This window comes from Lingula anatina, chromosome 8 (genome assembly GCF_051362555.1).
Source record: "Lingula anatina isolate TDL-2025a chromosome 8, LinAna3.0, whole genome shotgun sequence".
NCBI classification, from domain to species: Eukaryota; Metazoa; Brachiopoda; class Lingulata; order Lingulida; family Lingulidae; genus Lingula; species Lingula anatina.
The window spans coordinates 4,745,677-4,767,048 of NC_141774.1; the positions used below are offsets into that span (position 1 = coordinate 4,745,677).

The 21,372-nt window shown below is 38.3% G+C and overlaps 2 protein-coding genes across 2 annotated transcripts; one reads left to right on the top strand and one right to left on the bottom strand.

Moving 5' to 3' along the window:
- Nucleotides 1-8,898: 8,898 nt before the first annotated feature.
- LOC106154466 (uncharacterized) lies at nt 8,899-11,026 on the bottom strand. The gene is made up of 3 exons (XM_013528818.2): nt 10,905-11,026; nt 9,659-10,247; nt 8,899-9,144 (listed from the first exon to the last, which is right to left on the bottom strand). The coding sequence occupies exons 2-3, from the start codon at nt 10,244-10,246 to the stop codon at nt 9,034-9,036; spliced, it is 699 nt and encodes a 232-aa protein (XP_013384272.2). The 5' UTR covers nt 10,247; nt 10,905-11,026; the 3' UTR covers nt 8,899-9,033.
- A 1,208-nt stretch (nt 11,027-12,234) lies between these two features.
- LOC106154465 (uncharacterized) lies at nt 12,235-18,373 on the top strand. The gene is made up of 3 exons (XM_013528817.2): nt 12,235-12,922; nt 15,730-16,500; nt 16,731-18,373. The coding sequence occupies exons 1-3, from the start codon at nt 12,584-12,586 to the stop codon at nt 18,144-18,146; spliced, it is 2,526 nt and encodes an 841-aa protein (XP_013384271.2). The 5' UTR covers nt 12,235-12,583; the 3' UTR covers nt 18,147-18,373.
- The last annotated feature ends 2,999 nt before the right edge of the window (nt 18,374-21,372 follow it).

The following is a 21,372-nucleotide window of genomic DNA, read 5'->3' on the forward strand; positions in this document are numbered from 1 at the left end:
ATAATTGGTGGTTGCCTTGGGAAAATGAGTTACGTGATGACATAATACAGATACGTGATAACATAAGATTAATACTAAACTTTTCCCTGATACAAAATCCCCTATTTCAGCGCTTCTTCCTGACTGCGTTAATTACGGGGGATTAGAAAGTAATCTGTGAGGACGCAGGAGGGATGATTGCTACTCTTACCAACGGTAAATCACCGATTTACTTGACTCCGCTACTTCGAGCAAAATCACCACGAAAAGACAAATTAGACTACGTTCGCCCTCTTAGGCCACACTTTTTTATTTTTATGGATGACATCCTCTGGGGACCCCAAAGTCGGTGCGAGCGGGAGAAAAAAAAAAAAAAAAAAACAGTCCAAAAAAAAAAAAAAAAAAAAAACTGCTTAAGAAAAGTTATGTTTTCAGTACACAGCTGGAAACACTAATTTACCACAGGAACACGTATCAAACTAACAACATGTCTTTATCCATGCTCTCAAAATATTAAAGCATTGTGAATAGGGCCTACTTCGTAGAAAGGTAAAAAGTCATGAATATATATGCTGCATATTACCAAATCTATTTAAGGTTATTTCATGCATTCTGTTGGTATAGAAACCAATAAAACAAATATCAAATAAATAGCGTGTCTTTATTTGTACTCTCAGAAAATTAAAGCATTGTAAACACTTCACAGAATTGTTAAAAAAATTAAGCAAAGATAGGCCTATGCTTCCTACTACTAAGGTAATTTCGGTCGATGCCATTTTGTCTACTTCGACTCACACGCTAGCAGCCAACTATCGGGTGGCCTGTCCGACCTTCAGTCCACCAAATACCGCGACGCTCTTGTCGACCCTTTTTTCGCTCCAAAAAGAAACTGGTATGTGCTGCTTTGGACAGAATGTCACTGAAATTTTCCGGGCGACGATTGCTGGCCGCGGCCAGCCTTTCGTAAAATTGTAAAAGGGTGATATCTCCATGTCCAATATCAATGGCAAACCAATCCAAAACGACGGCCCCCGTTCTCTTTATGACTTTAATTGTCGTGTATTTTGAAATTAATGCTAGAGATGAAGTTGACGGCAAAACGGCCATATTTCCATGTGGTGATAATACGCATGCGCAGAAAGCTCATTTTCCACACTCGGAACTACTCGGATGTCTCCGCAGTCGACAATGACAGTATGGAGCTTGCGGAATTAGCAGAGAATTGCCGATTGCATTTTCCGGCAAATTCAATAACGATGTTTGCGACAACCGACTTCCTTTGGGGGGGGGGGGGGGGGGGGGGGGCGGTTTGGGGGGGGGGGGATTTTTTTTTTTTTTTTTTTTGGAGAACGGACGAAAATCGGTGCGCGCGCAGGATGTCATCCATAAAATTAAAAAAGTGTGGCCTTATTAAAAAAAAAAAAAAAGGAAAAATTTGATGTCGGTCAAAGAAGAGGCCTAGGCTACGTGCTTCATGGTTTATTAGATAGGCCTATTCATCGGATTTTAGTTCATTATTATAGCTTCACCTCGCGAGACCCCTTTTATATATATTTAAAACACAGCACCCCACGGGTTTCGCGATCATGAAGAAAGGGAGTGTAGCAAAGAACCTCATTAATGGTCGTAATAATTGGTGGTTGCATTGCAGGCCTAACCTTGTTCATTTTAGTCGACAGACTAAGCTAGAAGAAAGAACAGATCATTATCGCCTCTCTTTACTTAGGAACAATAACTGGCTAGTGGCAGCATTTATAAGTTCTTTTATTTAGAAAATTCCGATCCTTTGTCTGGGACTGCCGTTCCACGCCGTTTAAATGACGTTCGAGAAACGGCGATAACGACAGAGACGTCCTCGGACAATTTTGGACTCAGTGAAAAAAAAAACCGTTAAGAAGTAGCCTTTTTATGTCCTGGCAAATAACTTTGCGATGGCTCAGAGAGTTCTAGAATGAATGACAAGAAACGACATTAGGGTTAATAATAGACTAAAACTATCAGAGTGTAGGCCTGTCTTACTTCATTTCTAAGACCATCTTGTGATACGAGTCATGCTACACTACAATAGAGGGGGTAGCAGTGGATGATTTAGTACAGGGATACCATCGAAAGTTTATCAATAGAAAATCGCGATTCCCAAATGTTTTTTTAATTCATTAAATATAAACGTTTTTTTATCGTGCAATGGGTCTGGTATAGTTGTATTGGCCTATCAGTTGGAAACACGTGGTTCGTCTACAATTGCAAATGGCGGAGGTGCCGTGGAAGTTATTGTCGTAAAATTAGCTGGATATGTGCACGTGAGAAAATTATTCATTTAATTTAGTTTTCAAGCGTCAGCTTAATCTGGTAAAATGCCAGACGAAAAAAATCATAGATAGAGCCTTATGGCCCACTGTAGAAGGATGCCAAAAAATACATCAACGACGAAGTTTATCGGCAGATAAACGTGTTTCCATTCTCGGCTGACTGAGGAAAGGTTTGAGAGAGCATTTAAAGAAGAGGCGGGCGAACCAATTGTGAGTAGGAAGTGTGCTGCAATCAAGACGAACAATACCGATCATAAGTGGACAACTAATAACCCCTAATTAAGCCCGGGTTACGCACTGCTGTGTTGACTCCTTGCTGGGGAGCGGTAGCGGCCTCCTACTGCTGTTAGTAATCACGCATTGTCTTCTAACTTGCGGCTTAGTTGACTCCTTGCTGGGAAGGGGTAGCGGCCTCATACTGCTGTGCGTAGTCACACATAGTCTTCTAACATGCGGCTACACGTCGGTTGCATTGTATTAATAAAGTAATACCTATTCATAAGGAAGGGTGCGGATGGTAACCTGACGAGTATTAAATCAGTTATCGATTAAACGCGTACCAGTAGTCGTGTTTTTTAATAGCTACACGGTATATGCTGCTCAACTAAGGCAATCAGCCCATTACACATCAATAAAACAGCCTTACCTAAAGCTAATAAATTGTAAATGCGCAATAATATTTCTATTAAATATGTGACATGTTTACAGAGCAACGTAAAACTTAGCTTGCAAATATTAAATATACCTTGGAGTCATTTTACTAGCTCTGAGGAACAGCGGCCATGTTAGGCTTCCGTCAGTCAAATAGAACTGCTCCGCAGTGAATTTGCAGTTGAATGTCATCAGAGCAAAATGAAACATAAAATAAATTTAATTCTGCTTTATTTAATTTTATTTGCTGTATTTAAGATGTAAAGTTAAAAATAAATAATATTCTTCGAAAATAAAAGATATATCCAATGTTTTTGTATTTTTTGCTTATCAAAGAACATTCAGTCCTGAGATATACACGTGCACAATACAAGTGCTTGCCGTGTGCCAAATTTGACAGCTACACTGTATGCCCGATACCACTATAAGGGTAACGCAATGGCTACACGAAAATCAGTTTTTACAGCAGAATGTTGCTTGTATTGTGGCACTGACCTTCGACTGCAAGATATTTTCAATTCAAACTTCTAACTCCGCGTCAGGCACTTTAATTGCTTCTTAATTGTCTCGTCTGCACGAGATAACTTCAGCGCAAGGCGGGAAAGGCAGCTCCAGGCGGCTAAACCTGTGACGTACGAGACTTATGACTTCCAAATATGGATCCAGGCGGACACAGCTGTGACGTGTGACTTCCAAATATGGAAGCGCCCCAGGCAGAATTTTGAAGAAGAACGCCCCCGAGTTGCCGCTGTTCGCTAGAGCCTGGTATTGCTGATATGCGTAATATATGAAATCAAGATCGAGCTGGCAATACCGGAATCTAGAACCTACGGTAGGCATGTTTTGATTTTCAAATTTAATTATGTTCTGTCCAAAGACATAAAAAATGGAAGAACACGAGAACATAATGTAAGCTTGTTTAGTGCTGTATGCGCTGCTACTGTTCTCTGCATTTCTCAAGAACCCATACGCATTCATAAAATAACTCATTTATTATTTTTCAGAGCTTCATATTCCTAACTCTACGGGTAGATAGTAAAAAAAACGATGTGAAAAATAGAATTTTTTTAATCCCCAAAGCCTTATGTGCCTAATTTTAAAGACCCAAGGGTAGATAACAATGTCAAATTAGAATCCACCGCCCAAGACAATACCCCACGTAAAATCATATATAGGAATCTAAGACGTATACGTACTTTCATTTGGTAATGTTCTGTCTTTGCTCTGGTAAAAAGGTTTTTTCTTTGGGAACCTTTAAGTTTTTTTTTTAATTGCTGCCACCAATACGACTTACTTCAGTTTTAAAACCGCACAGCACTTAAATGTTTTTTTTTCTTTCATTTTCTAAGAACGTTTTCCTTTCCAATCACATCTGTCTATATCTGGAACCAGCTACTTTACTCTCTGCTGCTGTTTATTGCCTTGAGTCTAAAATACACACACTACTCTGCTGTACTGCTACACTGCTTTCTGGCTAGTTTCTATACTCTATACTGGCAAACAAAGCGCAGAGCAGCTGTATTTACTGTATTTACCCCTTAATCGGTTCACCGCACAGTTGATTAGTATGCAGGCGGGGAAAAGTGGGCGAACTTTGAACGGTTGACCAATAACCCCTCCACTGCATGCCCCTGTTTAGGAAACTGATGCCGCTTACAAGCCATTCCAACTTAAAGTTCAAAGACAAAACAACACTTGTTGAATGTGAAAAGGGCTATATATAGCTTAGTACGTGCAATGACTTTTGCCCTTAAACTAAAACTATGTGAAATCGTTACAATATTACATTTCACACCCAGATCAACTGCATTTGGCTTCAAACTAGTATTCAATTACATCCTGATTACATGGAGTTATTGCAATTGTCCATCATGAGGCGCTAACTTTTGTTTGAATATACCAATCACTAAATATTCCATTAACAATTTTACTGATAAAGTCAAGCATGAAAATAAGTTAAATCTTAAAGTAACGGGAGAGACGAGGAGAAATCGGTCATGATAGAAGCTTCGAGTTGACCATGCTTGCACCATGTGACATTTAGTTTAGCAAAATGTAAATTATGTGGAAGTTAGAAACATTATGAGTCCTATCATTTTATATTTTCAAGTTAAGGATAAGCAAAATGAAATATAGCACATGTTTTTGAAAAAAATATAAATTTATTATGATATTAACTTATTATTTCTGCTGTTATACTGAAATTTCAATCTATCCAGTCATATTATAATCTTGAATTCTAATTTGGCTTGGGTCGATGTAAAACCTGGCTGTATTTTGAACAATCTGAACAATCAATGTTATTTATGAACCAGACAACCAAGGCGTCGAACGTGTGACCTAGCACGTGATATGATCTGTTTACAGTCAGCTGGTTGAGCACGGAACGTCGATATAGAGAAAGTTGCTTTTTTTTAACTAGATCACAATCTATAAGCGACGTAAAGTAAGTCAAATAAGCCGCAAGTCTTGAAAAATCTTAGAGATTGTTTTTTTTTTTTTTTTTTCATCTTTTAGAGTTGGTCATCTCTGCTAAAATCATCAACTTTTTTAGTTTTGATGTGACATATGGTGAGAAAGGAAACATTTATTCCTGTGAAGAATTAGCAAGAGAATGCATATTTACTAATACCCCCTTTACACTGGACGGCGTCCTTTCTGCGTCCTTACTGCGACCATGAAATCTGGCATCGCTGTGGTCTAAATAAGGAGGCACGAGCATTGATTCTGTTTCAGAATGAATGCTCAATGATCGGTCAGTTGTCGGCATGTAAAGTATGAATATTTTTCACGGTACAGCGTATAGTGAAAAATGATTGTCTTTGCGTTACGTCACAAGCATGTGACAGTGCTGAGTAGTAGTCACAGGTGTGACTATTAGGTGTACTTTGCAGTAGCACTTCAGTTCTAGCCCGACAGCTTAGCAGTTAGGACACACTAAAAAATTTATTTTATAAATATTTATTTGGGTTTGTGAATTCAGAGTGAGGTCTGTCACTCTAGATCTCTGAATATCATGCATCTATATTTTATAGGGCGATGATTCGCATAAGTTAGCATCGCAGCTACAGACACAGTTTTCCATAGTGACTTTACTGTTTCGCATGCACAGTTTTATCTATGGTTTTTACTGAGCGGCATGTTATTCTTAAGGAGATCTGTTTTACGCACAGTTTTTCGGAAATGTATAATAATAGTAATGATAGCGGAGTTCAAAGTTAATTTATCGGTAGAAGATTAAGTACATTCAATATGTCATTATTTGAGTTTGATACTCAAATGGTAAATTTAAAAAAAAAAAAAAAAAAAAAAATTCTATTAGTAAAACAAAGCACAAATATATATTACACACAACGTATTGTATTATTTGTTAATGAATTCCAATTGAAAGAAATAAAACCGACTCCCTTCTCTTATCGGCCGGGCTAGTCGGCAAATAAGTATTTGCCTTTGTTTTGTGTATGCTATATAGAATAGTAAAGACTTATAATTTAACTCTCAAATGGGGCCGTACTGCTGGATGCAGAAAGGACGCCGTCCAGTGTGAAGGGGGCTTAAAAGACTCTACTTCTTTTCTTTCTTTGCCTAGAACTGTTATTGTCATTAGTTCTAAATATAACCCTCCCGCTTGGAAAAGAATGTACTTAATATATACAGAATTGTGACATTTAATTGTTACTGTGCTTTGTATCCCAGTGTTAATTTTAAAATAAAGATAATATCTGATTATGGATTATAATCTTGAAATTCTAATTTGGTCTGGGCCGATGTAAAATCTGACTGGATTTCAATCTGGCCTGATACATTGTTTTAGTGACCCAGAAAAAACAAGACGGCTAGCGTGTGACCTTGCACGTGAAGTGATCTGATTAGAGTCAGCTGTTTCTTAAAGAAAACAAAAACACACAAGGAAAGATAAGCGCGCGCTCATTAAATATCAATATGGTAATGCGATCAGCGTCGTTGCATTTTTACCAGGCACGTTCACTGATACGTTGAAACAATGTTTTGACTCACTCCAAGCGCCCCAAGCCCCAGCAAATTGCACGTGACATTTCAATCTTATTTTAAAAACAGGCGGGAGTGGTCTCTTCATCATTGGCCCTTATCATGGCAGTAATTATTTCGCTACTGCCAGTTTGAAATATACATGTAGTCTTTTATTTAAAATGAAAATGCTAAGATTCGAGGTATATTACCATAGTTTTGGAATACATCTTCATGATGAATAAGTTGTTCACGACATGAGGAATTTGTAAAATATTGTTTTAAATTATTATTTTAAAAACCTATGATATTTTAGTCTACTTTGAGTCAAGTAAAAGGGATTGGGTCTTATAGTAAATAGACACGATGAATATGCGGATGAAAAATAAGAAAATAACCTTCAAGGTGAAGGTCTATCAGTCTATCCTTAAAATTCGTTTGTAAGGATTATTTTGATAAATAACCCCCCCTCGTAAAAAAATACCAACAACTCCTTTTGTTTGTAAGAGGTAACATATTTTTTATTTAGTGCAGTCGGTACATATAATAAATCATAATAATATTTCATTTTGAGCCACAGCATACTTTGAAGTTTAGTACACTTTACAATGTTATATAATTAGCCCATAAAAATACACTTCACTGCAGTTGTTACATTCAATTGAAGGGTGCATTTTAAATTACATTGAAAAATGTTTACATTAAAGAACTTCCACCAATATATTTTAGGGAAAGCAGTGTGTTCCAGTCCAACGTCTAGACACAGCTCGTATGTGATATTTTGTAAACAAATTCGCCTCCAAAGATTACATAAACATCCACACTCAATACTGTTTTCTTATCCAAATTTTTCCATACATAATGACATTACTGCATCCATGCAGCTATTTGCCATTGTGTATTGTACTTGCAAGATATGACGCACATCAGAAAGAATAAATGGCACACCTGGTAATATCTAACACAAACACGTTAGTGGAATTCACGAACACGTTTGAACTTGGTAATTTAGCTGCATTAAGAGGTTGAAAGGATCCTTTAAAAGCATGGCTTTTACGTACATAGTAGGATTGTTTGGCAATTTATGTGCAAAAAAAAAAAAAAAAAAAAAAAAAAAAAAAAAAAAAAAAAAAAAAAAACGTGGTCTTTGTTACAGTGTAAAAGCCTTTTTTCTTTTATGCATGCACTCTCTCCTCTCTCTCTCTCTCTCTCTCTCTCTCTCTCTGTCGATTCAATCAAATGGAATATGGGAGGGGCTGCGTTGACATTACGCTCACCAAGCAGCGTTTCCATTCTTATCTGTTGTGTGCCAGTGCCTGTGTCTGGGATAAGTTCATCTTTGTCCATTTTTTTTTTAATCTATATTTGCATGCCTTTTCAGACAGATTACATGCCAGTAAACGTACCACAAACAATATATAGAACTCGAGGTTAACCTCACTCTTTTATATTATACACAAATCACACCGTACTTCGCTTAGCCTACCATTATGTTATCAACAGCATTACCTCTGCTGTATGTAACCAGCTAGAACAGTGCGTGATGGGTTCAGGATTTGGCTGGGGGAGGGTTGAAGATGAAAAGAACGCCTTGTAAAGGGAAACAGTAAACCACACATTCACATGCATACTATACAAATAAATTCATGCATTAATGGTCTTAATGTTGCAGCAAAATGACAAAATGTACAAAATGTACAAACTGTACAAAATGATGGTCATGATGACGATAGCAAAACTTGAAAAACGGAACTAATTATATACAAAGTGTAGGTTTTCCGAATGTTTAAAAGCCAAGCAAAACAGTCCCTTAAACTGTCTCCACTTCAACCCACAGCATCCAGGAAACGTTCAAAGTCGTTTAAAGGTGTCTATAAAAAAAAAAATAAATAAATAATAATAATAATAATTCAAAGGAACGGCACATTAATCTATCACCTCGCGGTTCCATGCTGGGGGGGGGGGTGGGGTGGGGGGGGGGCATGTGGCTGTCATGTGACTACCACTGATCCTCAGCAGTTTATTACATTGCGCTGTCTATGATGTCGTGAAAGTACTTGCTGCCATTCTGTAGGAATCAGTTCGGTTGCTTTGGACCAGTGCATGTTTAAGTATTGGCAACTGCAACGCCAACCACGACGGCAACAGCGATGACAACAACGCCAACGACAGCAACAGTGACAGCAATACACACAACACTTTTTCCACAGCAAATGACCTGGAATGGAAATAATTAAAATTAGAAAAAAAAGAAACTTATGTGTAGAATGTAACGAAATCATGTCACTTAACAGGAAGCGTGGAAGGGAATCTTAGAGATGGATAAACAACTATTGAAAAGAAACATACTTTCCCTTGAATTCCGCCAATTTCTTCATTTATAACAAGACATACATGGTACGAGTTCGTTGAGAAAAATCAAGATGTTAAAAATGTTAATTAAGTCCTTTTATATTAACCCTTTTTAGGGAATTGTGGGATACGACAGTTCGCACATTATCACCGCTTTATTCAAGGGTTAGTTTTGCTTAAAATCATAAACTAAATACATTTCAATACACATTCAATATGTTTTGCATTATATTCCGGCTCATATCACCATAGCCACCATTAAAGTAATAACGTATGCACTTTCAAATGTTTCTACCGTCCTTTACCCCGGCTAAAACAGTTTGTCGAAGTTAATAAAGCAATTGTCAACATATATAGCAAATAAAATAGGCGAGCATTACCCTTCCAGCACCGGGAACTTTATACGGCACCGTTTCAACAGATTTTATCAACTCCATTAACTCGTCCTGTTTCTCTTCTCGGTCTTCCCAGTCACTGTTTTCTACACACCATATTCGTTCACCGCAATTTTTATAAAGACTCTGAAATGTCTCTGGCGAACTGGCTAAAAAATCTCCAATGGAAGCGTTGTGGTGTTTTGCGACATCGGCATACGTAAGTACAATGATGCTTTTCTGAAGAAAATTGTCTCCGAAAATTTTGCGAAACTGCTCTACGGCTTTCATTTGTGTGTTTTTAATTCGGTCCATTTTAAACACAATTAATATTGCGTCCACGTGCTGCAGACACCTGGCTTCTTTGTATATTTTATCCAATGTCTTATGGTCAGATGTAGTCAGGGATCCTAAGCCAGGTGTGTCCACAACGTGGACAGCGCACGAGCTCGGTTCCTTGAGCCCGAAAGTCTTACGTGCAATTTTGCCACTTTTTCCTTTATAATTAGGGTCCCCGGATAGTTTCATTACAGTTGCAGATTTCCCTTGCCCCTGATAGCCAACGACAATGACGTTGTAGGTTTTGGTGGTCATCCTGAGAAAAAATGATTTCACCATAAATCATAAAAGTTGAATTAAAAAAAAACAACACCTTGTGGAGATAGTCAGAACAATGAAAACAAAATCTCATTTGAAAGCAGTAACTGGTTTTATACTTATTGATGAAAAGTGTTTGTCCGTCTTGGAAAAAGGCATTTTCAATAATAATAATAATAATAATAATAATAATAATGTTAATACTTGTTGTTATAATGTTGTCATAATAATAATAATAATAATAATAATTATTATTATTATGATTTTGATGTTGCTGCTGCTGCTGATGATGATGATGATGATGGCAATAGTGCACAATACAAGGTTTAATAGATGAAACGGATATAATACAATCTAAGATTTATTATACCACAAACAAAGGTTCTAAAACACCAACTGAAATCACCAATAATTTTTTATGCGGTTGGGACAGTTACCAAGATATATTATAGACGCAATAAACCCTTAGCCTTTTCTTGATAATAACCATCTGTGTGAAATCGAGCACAGCTTCCATTAACCCTTTAACAACTTGAACAGCTGAACTGAAACTACCGATACGTTTCTTTGGCCTAAAGCTGACTCCATGAACAACTCGCTGTTTTCTACCTTCACTCCATAAGTGACTTATCATTTCGTGTGTATGTATACTTACTTTGCTGTTCCTATTCTGAGAGCACGGATGATCTAGCGAAGTATTACAGCTGGAATTTTCTGCTTTGAAAGGTAAGGGACGGCAAATGGCTTTGTAGACCAAACTGCGCATGCCCTGGTGATTCGTGGGACCATCTCAAAGATCCAATGTATGACAAATGCAAGGAAAATCGTTATTATACATTATTTAATTAATTTTATTATTTTCTCGCAACCAATGGAAGCGTTGTGGTGTTTTGCGACATCGGCATACGTAAGTACAATGATGCTTTTCTGAAGAAAATTGTCTCCGAAAAATTTGCGAAACTGCTCTACGGCTTTCATTTGTGTGTTTTTAATTCGGTCCATTTTAAACACAATTAATATTGCGTCCACGTGCTGCAGACACCTGGCTTCTTTGTATATTTTATCCAATGTCTTATGGTCAGATGTAGTCAGGGATCCTAAGCCAGGTGTGTCCACAACGTGGACAGCGCACGAGCTCGGTTCCTTGAATAGCTCCAATGGACACCAAAAACAGCGTGTGACTGTTATGGTGCCCATTTCCTCGTTATAGAATATCTTGTGTCGTTATAGAATGCTTTGAGGTTTCATTAACCTTCAAGTGACCTTGTGGGGTCATTTACGACCCCACCCATATGATTAACTGTGTCATCTCTTTATTTTTTATCCGAATTTTTCTTTCCTTGCATGATCCCCGCACGAAAACGCAGTAGATGCTCCAGCGCAGTAGACTACTGCAATCATACTTCAAATATGCCTCAAATCTGCTTCGCATTGGGAGCTAATTAGCATATTTGAAACATGCTGCTATCATGCTGCTAATCTACTGCATTAATGCTCCTCCTCTGTACAACCCTATTTAATTTTTGAAGTAGAATTGCAGAAGGCTATACTGCATTTCTACTGCAAATATGCTCCAAACCACTACTGCGTTAATGCTTCTTTGCTACTTCGATACTACTGCATTTTCTCGCTATTAGCTCTTCCCTTCAATCTTTTTGTCATTATAGTATATAGTTGCCATGTTCTAACTGTAACTTGTATACGTATAAAACACGATGACATCATTCCATTTCAAACTCACCCAAAACAGTAACACACACATACACACATCTGAAAACCTGTTTACTTTATTGGTGGTATTCTACTAACGTTTGTACAGTCACTTCGCCACATTGCTCATATCAGTGGCAAAACAAGGTTTTTCTTTTCTCCTTTCGTTTTAATCAGCAAAAAATGTTATACATGTTATAAGACACTCCCTGAGCTATTGACCTCCTCGGCGTTATTGATTTGCATATCAGGGGCACGAGGCATCTTCCGCCCAGCCAGTCGCAACTTGCAGCTCTTTTATATATACTCCAGCAGTGTACGGCAACTGTTGTTAGAGAGGAAGTGTTCGTTACCAAACATATACTTTCCTCATGAAGTATAATCTAATAGTCGAAACAAGGTAAATGCTTGATATTACGCAGTGAAATATTTACTTTAAACTCAGCGGGGCTAGTGTGCTATTAAAACACTTTGGAAGAAAACACAGTAGCGTTTTAATCTGATTAACAGTAAATCTTCCAAAACTGTCGCAAGACTAGAAGAAAGGACTTCCCTCGCAACTGAACATAATCCAAACAGATATTTAGTTGACTGTGGTGTGAACTGGCATAGGTAGACTGCACCATGAATTCCAGCGACCCACACTGGATCAAATGCTACGCTGACTTGCAAATCGGAGATGGATACAACGTTGATACCATGGAAAGAACACATGCCATAATTGAGGGCATTGAACAGGATAGCTTAGATTTTACAAGAGATCGGGATATTAAAATCCGCAAATTTGCCGGGCACTTTACCGAGCGCGATGCTAAGACTAACAGTAGCGAGTGTTTTGTGAGGCTTAAGGCAAAAGTTTTCCATTTTGTCGAGGCAGGAGCAAATGCTAGCTGGAAAGGCAGTGGGGAAAACACAACGGAGGGAGACGTCACCGCACTGCGCCTGTCTATTCGTATGCAAACTGTAAGTTTTTTTTTTTTTTTTTAATTATCCATTTTGTTGCTGTCGTTGTTGTTTACTTGTTCCTTTGTTTATTGACCTATGTATATACATTTGTTTGGTTAATTGATATAATTTCTACGCCAGAAAAACACCAGCCCACTATATGATAAACGGCAGTGAATAATAATAAAAGAATAAAAATAAAAAAGTTGTCAGTTCTTTTACAATAAATCAAAGGATTTCTAAACCATTCCGTATATTTTCGCCTTCTTTACTTCATGTTTTCCTCTAGGAGGAGGAGATGTGCAGAATCAATTAAATTGAAACTGATTTAATCAATTTGCAAAAGATAAGTGAGCACACAAATGAGTAAAGTAATGCATGAATTAATAAATAAGGAAATGCCTGATAGTATATGGATGAGAAAATAAAAGAATATGACTAAGACTATGATTATGAAAAAATAAATTTAATGTTTGTTTGAAAAAAAGAAAATAGTATTGTTCAATAGTACATTGCAGAAATGTTCAACAAACATCAGCGTTCACAGTTGTGCATTATAGTCACCCTTTCAATCCATGTTTTAACGCTTATTCCGCGTATAATGAATGATTAAGGGGGGGATGTAGGTTGGAGATTTTCTCTAAAAATAAAGGTCTTAGCTTTTTTGTTCCTGTCACATTCATTTAATGTGTCTTCAAATAACCTAATTATGCTTGAAACACAGTTCCAACTTCATCGTGTGAAGTAATATTGTGATTTTGGGGACAAAAACACCATTTTTTAAAACCTGATTTTCTCAGGCACCTGGACAGCTATAAACATGCTTTTAATGGTATTATGTCACTTAAACGAAGCACTACAAAACGGAGTCAGGGTTTTTTTTCTCTAGAGACTTATTGTTGATTTAATCTATAAAAACGTGAAATTACATCAAAATATTAAGGACATTTCACTTTCAAAGTCAAATAATGGAAAAAGAGAGGATCAATAAAAATATTTTAAAAAGTACTTGTAGTGCATACATTTCCTAATAAGCATGGTGAATTTGGTCTCCCTCAGGTGTACATGTAGACAGTTATAGCTCGCTCCGATAACGCTACCTCGTCAATCTTGAAAGCGAAGAAAACGAACAAAAACCCTTTCAGGGAAGTTAATTGTCCAAAATAGTAAATTAAATTGTTGACAGCTTTACCTGTTATCGTACTGACGATCGCAAAGATGGGTACTCTATTGCCCGTTGAAAAGAGATTGTTTGCATGCATTTGGATGTCAGAAAATATTATTTTTGTATCAATCCCACCTCCTGTTAGTAACTTCAACGGGTTACCGTTAGCACTGCCAGAATAATTTACAGGCAATCAAGTAAGCCCTAATAACTCAACCAATCAGTGGCCACGTCAATTGACGTCGGGACAAGTGTTATAGGGATGCGCTCTAGGATGTGAACACAATAGCATCATCGCAGGCGGTCTTGTCTACATTCGCCGAGCGAAAAATGGTTCGAAAACACGGTCGTGTTACAGGACGCCGATCGGCAGGCAGGGCTTGTTAGAGGATATGTGTAAAGTTGTGTTTGTCAGAAATTGGGATAATAATTAAAAAAAAAAAAAAAAAAAAAAAAAAAAAAAACACCATGTCGGCCTTAAAAGTGCATACTTGCATCCAGAACTGTACCTCGCGATATACCAGCATTTAGGTTGAAAATGCTAGGACTTATTCTCCATCTCATACCTAATAGCCGAAATGAATATTTCTAAAAAAATCAAAATGTTATAAATACCACAGCTCTTACGCGATCCCAGCTTACTACTGTTCGCGCGAATAACGGAGTCTAGCGATAACATTAGCTCTATTTGCTTAGATTTATTTATTTATTTATTTATTTATTTATTTATTTATTTATTATTATTATTATTATTATTATTATTATTATTATTATTATTATTTATTTTTGCACATGAACTGAAGTTTTACGCCACCCGATGAAAGGATATGCTAGGATATGGGTTCAAGCCTTTTATTTACGCAAATCAATCTTGTCTACGATTTCAGTCAGTATTCGACCAAATAATTACATCGATGTCGCTCAGAAAAAGTCCAAAACACAGAAATTATCACCATCGTCACATCATAATCATTAGCTGTCAAGTTAAAGATTTGATAAACATCCGCTTTGATGCTAGGCCAGATGGCCCAAGTTGCATAGATCTATAAAACCTGCCGACTGTATAGAACTGCTGTCGAAGATTGATCGATAGTTTGACGGTTGCTGTCACAGATAGCAAGCGGTGGAATGTTTCTCTTTTTTTCGTATCTCAAAATGTTTAGAAGAAAATCGAAAGTGCGTGTATAGCAACAAGCAATTCAATGGAAAATGCGTATTTCGAGCATATCCCATGTGGCGGAAAAGATTCTCCTTAGCGCTAATCACAATCAAGAGAGACTATCAAAACAGCTTAAGCGGAACATTAAGCAGTGCTTTGCCGATCGCTGTTTATGACAAAGGAAGTGTGACACGCTCCTGTTTTATTGTGTGGCGAGTCGTGCTGATGCTGGCAAGGTCCTCCTTCCGAGGTTACCCATGCCAACGGCCCTTGGCAACAAAGGCGGGGCACAGACCAAGTCACCAGTGCCGATGGATGCAGCATCACAATCCTCAGAATAAAAACATATTTTTTGTTCAAAATGTAAAAATGTTATTCCGTTAAACGTTAGATACACATTTAACCAATAATTTGACATAAAAAAAACCCAAAATGATGATTTTTAGCCGTAATTAGATACATCCACCCCTTAATGCTTAGAATTAATATTTTGTCTCTCAGGGAATTCAACGCCTGAACGACCGTAGACAGGGAAGTGTAAGACGAAAACCTGGGGTTCAACCAACGCATTATGTATCGTCTTTAGCCTACGGTGGCTATCTGACCATCGACATAACAGCATGTGGGAACAGCCGCAAGGCCAAGGAGAATTTCGAGAGGGACAAAGGAACAAATGCAGAGTTCAAATTTAAAGAGTACGGCGCCGACAGTAAACTGAAAAATCTTGAAGATTACTTGATAAATATCCAAGAATGCATAGTGAATGTTGACTCGAGTGTTTCAGAAATGCAGCACGACGTTCTCGAAACCAATTTGCAGAAGCTGATAAACCGCTTCATAGAAAACGTTGAGGAACAAAATGGCGGCAAAGGCAAACCGATGCTGGCCAAAATATCTCCTTTGTCTGAAATTGACAAGTCTGCAGAGCCGTATGAATTCGAAAACAGACTGGGGAGCAATATTAAAGTACTTGAAGACATGTATGACGACATATGTTCAGCTTCCAGGTTCCTTCGCAGCTTCTTCGAAGATCACCAAACTCAGTCTCACGACCCTCCCTACGATAAAATTAAGCTTGAGAAAGATCTTGAAAGTTTGCAAGGCACATTCACAGAAAATTTAAAGGTACTCACTCACAGAAAGGCTGACTATGCCAAAAATAAAGAAATCGTTAGACATTTAGAGACAGCGTACATGGAATTCAACCCTACTGCTGCTGGTCTGAGGAGATGCATTGGTAAAGTGAGGCAAATGACCCAGCGATATATCAAGGTGAGATGCTCTGCGGCACCTCTCTCTCTCTCTCTCTCTCTCTCAAACACGGTGATAGAGTGAGACAAACAACTTACCAATACAGCAAGTGAACACTCGTTTTTTTTCCTGATATTGTGTAAAGACTTAGAATTATTGAGGACAACCCTCCATGACACTTTGTAACTGACCTGTAAATAAACGCATTGTCAATTTAAACAGAATAGTAATAGTTTGGGCATTTGTTATAGGACACTGATACTCATGAGACACCACCAGTAGCCCACACAGAGGGGCAGCATACCAACATAGTCGCCGTCGGGAAGATAGGTACCGGAAAGAGCTCTACCCTTAATATGATGGTCGAAAAAGAAAGGGTTTTCCCAGCAGGTTTCTCCGCGGGCGGCATAACGAAAGACCTGTCATCGCACTGTGTGAATGTGGTTGGCCGTAATTTTCGACTCCTTGATACTCCCGGCCTCTTAGAGGCTGTGTCGGCTAAGGAAAGGACAAATATTCAACAGATACTGGCGGAGTGCGTTACCAGGCTTAGGGGCGAGGAAGGAATCGACGCGTTCTTGTTTGTCATTCGCTGCGACGAAACGCCGTCTAAAGAGGAATTGGACGCCGTAATTGAGTTAAGAACGATTTTTTTCAAAGTCATTTTTGAATACATGGTTGTTGTAGCTACTCACAAGGACAAGCTTGAGAACAATAAGGGAGAGTCAACAGAAAGTTTCAGAAGGAAGCTGCCCGCCCGAATGGAGAAGGTCCTTCAGAAGGCCGGTGACAGAATAGTGTTCATCAACAGCGTCACGCAAGACGAGGAAGAGCGTAGAGGCTACGTAGAATCCATCATTCACCACGTCGACGCCATAGCAAAAGCTCATGATGGTAAGAAATTCTCCCATGAGGTAATCGAGCAAGCAAGTAAGAGAAGACAAGAACTGAAAAAGAAATACCCTAACCTGAGTGATGATAAAATACAGAAGAAATTAGAAAAGGAGGTCGAGGCAGATTTAAAATCGCAGTTCTGGTGTTTCGAGGGCTCTTCCACTGTGCGACTTAGCAATGGGTCAGTCACAGCAATGGCCAAACTATCTCCCGGTGACAAAGTGCTTTGTGTTAGGGACGATGGCTCCGTCGGCTTCGAGGAAATCTTCTGCTTTGGTCATGCGGATTCCCATTGTCAGACTATATATGTCCACTTAGAGACTTCAACGAGGCAACACCTTCTCGTCTCTGAAGGTCACTATATCCACGTTTTCTCCAGATTTTCAACGTTCCCATTCTCCCTGAAAGCCGCCCGTGATATCCGAGTTGGAGATATGGTGTTCGTTTATCACCCTGCGATGAACGTCATGTCCATGGGTGAAATTGTGGCAACAGGCAGAAAGAAAGTCACTGGAGCCTTTTGTCCCCACACTACGAACGGGACCATCATCGTGAATGACATTTTGGCGTCGTGTTACACCGATGCCGTAGAGCCCCCGTTGGCGAGAAGATTGCTTATGCCAGCCTGGTTCCTGTACGAAATGCTTCCACTGCGTGTGTCTGCGCCGATTCTAAAAGATGGCTTGTCAAACGCCTGTAAACTTCTAAGCGCCACGAGGCAATATTTTTCACGTGTTTTTTACGGCAGCGAATATGCAAACCACAATAAGTGACTCAATTTGTATTGAAGGAAGGTAACCTCAACTGATAACTAAATGTGAGGAAATGTCATCTCTATCTACATGTAGATAACCTCCAGCTAGGTACTTCACTTACTCTGCAGCTAAGACCATTTTAGCATAGTAGTATTTTATATTTGTTTATTGCGTTCATTTTGGACATTGCTATAGGCGACATTTTACTATTTGGCTATGTGTGGAGTTGTCATAACATAGTGAATATTTCATATATGTAGATAACCTCCAGCTAGGTACTTCACTTACTCTGCAGCTAAGACCATTTTAGCATAGTAGTATTTTATATTTGTTTATTGCGTTCATTTTGGACATTGCTATAGGCGACATTTTACTATTTGGCTATGTGTGGAGTTGTCATAACATAGTGAATATTTCAAAATACCTATCTATTAGTAAAGGTTTCGGAAAACAGTCTAGAACAAAATGGCCTCATTCCGCTGCCTGTTCACAGAATGTGGTGCTTTTTTATTTTTCAGTGATTGTTTTAATCTGCTTGATTCCTTTTTGTTATGGTGTGTCTGAAATTATTTTTTAGAATTTGCATTTATGTATATATCCCTTTTGTGTCAGACTTATACGGTTCCTTAATCTAGATAAAGTCCTGAAGAAATTTTATTATAGTTCAAACTACAATCATATTAATCTTATGTCTCTGACATTTTAAATTCAAATATGTAGAGTTTACATTTTAAACTTAAAAAAGAAAAAAAATACAAAATTGTATATTTTGGAAAATAAATGAATAAATTGTAATTGGAGATGAAAAGCGCAAATTGATTTTTACAATGTTCACACTCTCTCTAAATATGACTGGGTTCCCATGCCTAGAACGATCCATATGGATCGGTCTAATTCCAGTGGGAGTGTCACTATTTTGTTATCAGCAAAACTGCCTTAAATGTCTGTCACGCCTGCCGAATCAGCCAGGGTAAAGATAATTACCATCTAACAGCTTTACTAGACGTGACAGACATTTAAGACGGTTAAGATGTTAGCAATTTAGTGAGACTTCCCAATGAGTAAGATCAATCCAAATATCTATGGGAATGGCCCCTAAGTTGCACCTCAAGTTACCACAAGCAGTGTAATTGCCTGAAAGGCGAAATATTTCGACTTGTAGCTCTTATGAACCTTTAATAATGATTTACACTCTTGTTATTCTATAATCTAGTTAAGCAAATGCTTATAAATAATAGTTGGACATTATTATTATTATGATTATACTGATGTTTCCCCAATTCTGATTAATGCTGAAGATTTTAACAAGAGTAAGGCATGATTTTAAGAAAATTGAATTTTAAAAGCTTCGCAGGCTTGCTCAAACGAGAGTGATATTTAAGTCTCATGATAATTTATCTGCCCCAGGGAATTTATTGTAATTTTATTTAGCATTAACTTAAAAAAAGTCAGTCACATAAGGGACTCAGACATAACAAACGTATTATTCCTCCACTGCCAGACCAAGCCCATGCTTCAACCCAGTGCTTAGTGCTGAGTGCCAAGTACCGTTTATAAAGGACTGGTATGTACCCCGACGGGTTTCAACCCACGTCCTCCCGCTCTGGAGATGGACACTCTAACCGCAAGGCCATCCGGTCGGTTGTAATAATTAAGTACAAGTTTGCTTAACACCCCAGTTAATGAATGATAAGAAAGACCAACTGAGTCGTATTTACTACCTCGCGTAACATCAGTTAGATAAAGACAACAACTTCGTCACATCTTCAGCTCGGTCTGTCACGCCATTGCTGGCGGATGACTTCCACAGACTTCTCCACGCTTGGCGTGTTGTCGTAGGAGTGGAGTTCAACCATAACTCATCACAGTTTTCATGGTTGGTGCCTGACATGAATATGCCCGATTGCTTGAGTTGTGACCTCGGCAGGCATGTTTTATTTTGCTGGTGTCAGCCTGAATGGCCTGGTCCGACTACATACCATCATGTATTCAATAAAGGCTCCATAACACTGGACGGCGCCCTTTCTGCGTTCCGTAGTACGGCCCCGTATGAGAGTAAAAAAGAAAGATTTAACGGGTCGACAACTGGCCGATAATTGATAATTCATTCTGCAACCAAAGATGTGCTTGTGCCTCCTTGCTACGACCACAGGAGTACCAGATACATGGTTGAACAGAGGACGTAGAAAGGACGCCGTCTAGTGTGGAGGGGTTTAAAAGTCGTCTCCAATCCGAAACCATTCAAGCCAATGTAGCACAATGGCTTGTTATTGCAGTCTTGTTCAGTCGAGCAGGCAACTGTGTTAAGCAAACTTGTAAAATTCCCGAAGCTTTGCTAATGTGCAGACAAGAATGGACATTGAATAGTAATTCTGTCACGCTTGAGACTTTAGTATGGACGCTCTTTTCGTTCTTTTAGAACTGTTCTCGTAGAACTGAACGTGTGTCAGTGAGGGGGTGGGGTCGATTCATGGGCTCAATTTGCTAATCGAAAATTGATTGTTTCACTTCATCTAACATACTCTCTCTCTCTGGGTGAATTATCATGAACAGTTTGTTCTTGTGAGCAAGGCGTGAGAACATGAGAAAATCTTTTAAGGTATACTGAAGTTAACGGAATGACCTAGCAAAGGTATATGTAAGCAAGAGACAACAAGGTCGTTACATTTCTCGTTAATTTTCAGAGCAAATTAATGGCATGTTAAATTCACTCTTTCCCTTACTAATGTATCATCATCAAATGACAGAAGGTTCAGGCTCATATATCGCATAACTTACCTAAAATGACGACCCAGAACCCATTTTGAACTATAAAGTTTCTAAATGTTGATGCACACTTAGAATGAATACTGGAGCACGCCTTGCTACTTGCTGCACTACGTTATAATCTTATAGATCGTATTATTGTTGGGAACGGAAATATTTATAATATTGAGAAAAATATTAATGTGAAAAATATCGATTAATATTTTGTGGTCAACGCAACGCATTATACACAGTTACAGATGGTAGGCACTTTCATTAAATAGATATGTGAATGACAGACCCCCCCCCTCTCTCTCTCTCTCTCTCTCTCTCTTCTGATACCCTGGTGTAGCAAATCACGGAGGTGCTGTGAGAATAATCGATCTGCACACCCAGTTTTTCAACCCAATTTTCCAATTAAGTAAACGAAATCATATAATACCCTTTATTAATATTTCAAAGTCAACTACATTATTATTATTATTATTATTATTATTAT